The sequence below is a fragment of the Chiloscyllium plagiosum genome, unplaced genomic scaffold (genome assembly GCF_037043375.1).
Source record: "Chiloscyllium plagiosum isolate Xiang-an unplaced genomic scaffold, Cpla_swu_hap1 HiC_scaffold_8, whole genome shotgun sequence".
NCBI lineage: Eukaryota > Metazoa > Chordata > Chondrichthyes > Orectolobiformes > Hemiscylliidae > Chiloscyllium > Chiloscyllium plagiosum.
Window position 1 is genome coordinate 93,821,774 of NW_028270146.1, and position 6,819 is coordinate 93,828,592.

At 43.9% G+C, this 6,819-nt stretch overlaps 1 protein-coding gene across 1 annotated transcript in view; it reads right to left on the minus strand.

Annotated features, from left to right (window-relative positions):
- rpap1 (RNA polymerase II associated protein 1) overlaps window positions 1-6,220 on the minus strand; it is a 106,439-nt gene extending 100,219 nt beyond the window's left edge. Inside the window, exons 1-2 of the mRNA XM_043698200.2 lie at window positions 6,173-6,220; window positions 1,243-1,440 (exon numbers count right to left, since the gene is read on the minus strand). Coding sequence (XP_043554135.2) covers window positions 1,243-1,420 — 178 coding nt within the window. The 5' untranslated portion in view covers window positions 1,421-1,440; window positions 6,173-6,220. The remainder of the gene's footprint in view (window positions 1-1,242; window positions 1,441-6,172) is intronic.
- Between the last annotated feature and the right edge of the window lie 599 nt (window positions 6,221-6,819).

The following is a 6,819-nucleotide window of genomic DNA, read 5'->3' on the forward strand; positions in this document are numbered from 1 at the left end:
TTACATGGGATAAACTGTACGGGAATAGACTGCTCAGTTCAACATATCCATGCTGATGTTTAGGGGCCAATCTGCCTTACTTCCATCTTCTAAACTTATCATTGTAACTCAATAGTCCCATCTCTTTCATAAGTTTGTCTCATCATAAATGCCTCAATGCCATTTATTTCAACCACCCCCTGTATTAGCAAGTTCCACATTCCCATCACGCTGAGGTGAAAGAATTCCCTAAAGGATTTCTAGGTAATTATCTCATATTGATAGTGTCTAGTTATGTTCTTGCCTACAAGTGAGACACTCCCTTTAAACCTTCTTTTAAAACTCTTCATAATAGTCACGATATCTATAACATAATGCATTGTTTAAATCTTCTCTACACCTTCCCCAATGCCTCTACGTCCTTATAATAATGTCAAAAGGGACATAAGCTGAAGAGACTGATGCTTGTTTTGACTCCTGGGCAGGCATGGGATTCCCAATATTCAGAGATAAGGCTCAGGTCCATTATTAAGACTAACAATATTGCAGCAACAGGAAATGCACAGAAATCCCAGAGTGGTTTGCTTTGAACAGCAGGTTAAGAAAAAACAAGACAGAGTGTATCTCTTAAGTCAAAACCAGATCATAATGTTCCAACACAGCATTCTGCTTTAGACAAACTCAATAACAGTTTGACAACCTAGGTCCTCAATTTGTTCAATCTCATCTGATTAGCCTTTAGGTTTTGAAGATTGAGAGGCAATCTGATCAAGGTACTTCAACTGTTAGAAGCAATTTAATAGAGAGAAACCATTTCCTCTGGTCGGAGAACCAAGAACAAGGAAAGGTAACCTTATGAGTTTATGTCATTCAGGGGAAACACACAAAGGGTAGTGGAAATCTGGAATTCTCAACCCTCCACCTGAAGGCTATGCATCAACTGGAGCTGTCAAAGCTGAGATAGATTGTTAGTTGTTAGGCAACAAAATCACAGCATGTGGAGCTGTAACAGGGCAATGAGTTTGATTTGCTAATAGGCTATGTTTTGATTGAGTGGTGCGACAGCTGCAAGGGCTGATTCACCTACCCAATTTGTATTTATTGCTCTTATTATTTCAATTAATAAACAAGTGTCCCAATACTCTAGGTTCCTACAGAAGGGGAGAAGAAAATGGTTTACTTCTTTACATTTCCCACATCACTATATTAGATCCAAGCATCTGATTCCCACAGTAAGGTTAAATTACGAATTCCAATTCAAACCTTCCAATGTGACCGTGTCCCGTGGGCCTGCATTGACTGGAACTCCATCAGCATTCTGTGATTGCACCTTCCTCTTGTTTACAATCTTGGCAGCTGGAGATGTTCCCGCTGCGAGGAACTGCTGCTGGAACCGAAGAAGATCATCCTCCGATTCTCCAGGCTTCGGCCTACCCAGCATCCTTCTCGGTTTGGGTTGTCCTGTAAATGGGACAGTGGTCCAGTCAGCCTCACTGCATTTGAAGGTACATGTCAGAGATAAGTCATTTCCAACAACACATTTCTAAGCTGCGATTTCACTGAGTAGCAAGTGTCCAACATGGGAAGCCATTAGGCCAACGAGAGTTATTTGAAAGAGCTCTCAATTCATCCCATGCGCTGCCTTTTTCTCCACAGTACTGCAAACATTTCCTTTTTGAGGACTGATCCAATTCCTTTTTGACAGTTACCATTGAACTTATTTCGTCAACCTTTTGAACCCTTGCAGATCAAAACAAGTCACTGTCTAAAGTAAAATTATCATTCCCCTCCTCTGGTTCTTTCAATAACTACCTCTGATTACCAACACTGCCACCACACAAAACGGTTTCACCCTGTCTACTCTATCAAACCACTCAATTCCGAATCCCTTCACTAAATCCCTTCTCTGTGGCAAACAACCCTAGATTCTCAAATCTCTCCACAAAATTGCAGTCACTCAGGCCAATGAATCTACTTTCCACTCTCTCCAAAGCCTAAAATGGACTGCTTAGAATTGGACATACAACACAACAGTTGGGGCCTAACCAGTTATCCAATATCCCATTCTTCCGACCCTTATCACAGAGAACAGCGATCAAGCACTTACTGATTTCCAGCTGCTGACTAGGGTGCCATCCATCGGCAAGTGCAGACCCAGGGTCACTGGCCATTATTTACCCATTAATCCAAGCTGCGAGTAGCAACAGATCTTTCACTGCGTGAATTTCCATTGCCTAACCTTCTCTCGACTCAATCTGCTGTCCACCCAAACCATCAGGGAATGTGGCTTTGACTGCAATCAGGTGAGTGGGAGCAAAATAAACACTGGTTCATTTACCATCTCACCATTCATCACCTTGGATGCAAAAACGTCAAAAAAAACAAAAAAAAAACCATAAATAACTAGCTCAGCAGAGACCTGAGATCAGAACCAACACCCTCTAAATCTGTGTGGCACAGTAATATTTACCACAAAGCCAGGTATTCCCCTGCTTTTCTTTGAAATAGGATGATGTGAGGGGCCAGGCAGAACCATGGGTTAACATCTGATCTGAGAAATGGTATCTCCAACAGTGTAGCACTGTATCAGTTCCACATTGCAATGTCAGTCTGGGGTCAAACCTCTGCATTGTGACCTTCTTGATTTTGAGGTGAGACCTAATGATAAGGCACGACTAATACCTTCTTAACTGTTATAAACTGTTGAATAAAAGACTGGAAGCTGTTCTTTGTTACCATCACCCTGCAATCTTTAAACATAAAATAAGGTCACCTGGAACTTTGTTTAGAAATCCCTGCACTCTGGAACCAATGGTCCATTCCATTGACTTTGCAACTGCTCAAAACCCACAACTGAAATCAACATCTGATAAAGAGAGTGGTTGCTCACTGACACACTCACACACACTCCAGAGTCCAGTATTCAGCCCTGATCCATGTCAGGTCTTCCAGCCTACGCTGAGCCCTGAACTGGACAGGAGTCAATCTTTCAGCATGAAAATCAAAAACCCACCTGAAAGGGAGGGATGAGTAGTTACCTGGCCAGTGGGATCGATTTAAAGATACAACATGACTAATCTGTACCAAGAGCAAATGTATATGTTCAATTAAGGATAGAGAGAGAAGCATCAGCACATTTCAGAGAGAAAACACTTGCTTTGGTCTGACCCATCCCAGACCACTCATTCTGCTATCTTCATGTTAGGTAAACTCATTTTGGCAGGAAAAAAAATTATAAGTATGAATAAAAGTGGAGCAAGAAATGTCAAGGAGGGAAAAGGCACAACTAGAGGCAGCAGCACACATCAGTGCCTCTCTCTCTCTGTCTCTCCTGTTTCAGCTCTCTGTACTGCTCCTGGCCCATGTATTGCTTGTTTCCATTGTGCTTTGCTCCAGTCTCCAAATGCCTTCCTCTCCTACAGTTGTGTCCAATGCATGCACGTGACGTCTTGTATGTGGATGAAGAAACTTAACATTCTTTCAGCTTGTGCATACTAGTTTGTTTCCCATTTTCAGCCTACACTGCTGCCTAGTTGTAATGTGAAAGGTCAGCCAAATGTGTTTGTCATTTCCTATGAATAACACAGCCTCTCCCATTAATTAGTGCCTCCTTCTGGCAACACATGGGAACTGAGTCCCTCACAACTCCAGGCTGAAATCTTCAGAGAAACTCGACAGAGGTCTGATTCCTAGATGTAGTTTGTCGGTCTGCACGTGGATAGGCCCAGAAATTCATGACTCAAACCCCAAACTACAGGGAAGTAACTCCGCCGGATGCGGATACCTTGGGAGAGTTGATGCTGAGCTCACAAACGTGGAAAAAACCCATATTAACATCTAGATATGCTACCTTCTGGCAACTCCTGCAATTAGCTGATGCCAGGCATTAATTCTGAATAAACTAGGGAGATCATGAAGTGTACCCTGGCATTTTGGGCAGCCTAGGGCCTACATAGATTTTGCTCTGGATGGTGTCCCAGAAAGGACACTCCAGTTTCACTGCACAGCATTAACATGACGCAGCAGTTACAAGAGATAAGCCCAGACTGACATTTTAAAAAAAAGGGTGCTTTGGACACTGAAGCTGGATATTGAACCCACAATTGAGGAAATTAGCAAAATTATTGACTCACTTACCACTGGCATAGCTCAAGGTACTGATACCATACCATCCAAACTCATCTAGCAGGAGAAACCAGCACTCCTGCAGCATCTGCACAAACTCCTTTGTCTCTTCTGGGGAGAGAGGGCAATACCACAAGAATTTGCATGCTTCAACAATTGTGACTCTGTAAAAGGACAACCACTGTGATTCCAACAACGATCGAGGTGTCCCCTTTGCTGTGCATCACGGCGAAGTATTTGTTTATGTTGCCGTTGTCAGAGGGCAGAAGACGTCCAACCCGAATCCCAGTGTTGTATCAGAACTAGAAAATATAGAATTGGCATGTCCTCTCCAGTTCAGAGTTGCAAGATGAAACATCAAGGACAGAGGAGACCAGTGTGCATTTCCACAGTAAGCTCACAAAGGCAATTAACTACATGAGTTAAGGTGGTCGACGTAAGCTACTGCTGAACACTGGGTACCCATCAATGTGATCTTCTGTGTGCATGACAACATGATAGAAAATGTCATCAAGAAAAGAAATTTTAAAGATTCCCAGTGGATTCAAACAGGATTGTGTTCTGGCACTCACACTTCTGGCATAGCCTCTTCTTTGCTGCTGTCATATGTCGCCAGGTAACTTACAGAGGGTGTATGTATTCCAGAGCTGACAGAGATTTGTTCAATCTGCCTCACCCAAGATCCAAGACTAAAGTACACCAAGTCTTCAGCAGGGAGTTGCCCCACACTGACTATGCTGCATAAGCATTTCATATTGAGAAACATCCTCAGCAGCAAATACAGGCATCCCTCGCTTTTCAAACTTTCGCTTTACACAATTTCACTTTTACGAAAGAGCTATATTAGTACCTGTTTTCATAAATCCAAAGAGGATTTTCGCTTTTACGAAAAACAGCAATACTTTTTCCCATATAAATCATGCACCTTAGCTTTACACCATTTTCGGTTGGTGAAAGGTTTCCTGGGAACATTCTACTTTCGAATAGTGGTGACTACCTGTAAGCAGATACTGTTACACCTATGAAGGGTTTGGTTAGACCATCAGCATCAGGAAGGCTACTACCACTGTCCAAGACGTTGGACAGTGCAACACTAAAGCTTTAGTATCAAGATTCCACTATCACCAGCAATCTGTCACCTAATGCTGAAATCAACACACATCACAAAAGCTGCAACTATTCTGTATGATCTGAATGAGAGTGTGGTATAGCATCGTGAGAACATGAAACTTCAAATCTACTAAACCTATATCCTTAGTACATTCCTCTATATTTATCAAACCTAGACAACACATACTTGGCAGAGCAAAGGCGGAATAGTTTCCACTTCTGCTGTGTCCGATGTATATGCTGGATCTTTTGGCAGAACAGAGGTTTGGAGTATCCTAATTCCTCAAGCATACACTCAGTGGTAAGGCAACAAAGTCAGTGCTGATTTAACCATGCTGGGTCACAACTTCCTGAGTGTCCATACTTCTGCAATAAGGATACCTTGCAAGTGAGATGGCAGATACTGTCAATTGGAGACAATCATTCGCAGCCGTGCCCCCTGGTGGGGGTGACTGTTGAAAGGGCAAAAAACACAAAGCTCAGCCGGCCATGAGAAAACAGAGGCCAGCAAATCATGCACTTTCTCAGCACACACTCTGTTCCTCTACAAAGAACGTGGCGGGAATGCCAAAGCCAGAGCGAAGCTCCAGAGAAACACCAGGTAGTGTTGAATTTCCAGCACCACTCTAATCCAGAGTAAGTATGGCCCAATCCATCATCCTCCCAGATTTAAAGCTGTCACTTGTGCCCTTGCATTGTTATCAAATGAGTTAAGATTTACCCTGCAACCTTCTACAATCAGTACACACTGTTGTAATTCCACATCTCTGCTTCCCACTCCCCTCACCTTGTACCTCTACACTCCTTACCGTATCTCCATTCCCTCATTTCTCTCTCCATCCCTTCTTTCCTTCCTCCTCTGCTCTGCTTTTCTTTCCCACCTCTCCACTCCACTTCTCTCTTTCAACCTTTCTTTCTGTCTGTCTCTCTCGCGCTCTCCCTCCTCCAAAACTCTTACAGTTTCGCTCCAAACCTCCACCTGGAACCCACGCCAAGAGCCACTTCCGCCCCGCTTGGCGTCGCACGCATACAGTCCCCCGCCCGGTTTCCGCTCCACACCGCGGATAGAGCCTATTCGCAACTGTGCAACGGCAAATCTGTCCCCGCGACTTCCGTCCACCGCGATGCAGACAAATGGGACATCTCTGATCCGCCAAATTGAACACAGGGAATAGATGTGGGAGGGGATTCCCTTCAATTCTAATGACGCAAGATAGGGAAACCCTCCCAAAAACAGAAATAACCTCAACAGCAAGAGGCTATTTATGGAGACAAAAAGAAAGTGGAGGGTTTGAAGGGCTAATTCTCAATTCCTGCATTAGGCTGTGAACAGTACACCCCGGAATTTTGAGGATATGTTCCCAGTTCTGGCTTCCTTGGCAAGCCCTCCTCGATTACTGTACTTCAAAAGTACATCTGTGGCAATCAGGCAGCTTTGAGACGTCGCGGTAAAGAGCGACATTATTTCGCTTTGGAAGTCTCAGGAAGGTTTGTCCCACGGGAGCCCCCTCGGACCTCCCATCTGCAGCGAGAAGGAGCTCAGCTCAGTCACTTCTTTCCATCACAATGACATCATTCGCGGGCAACGTTTTCCAGAGCAACTCC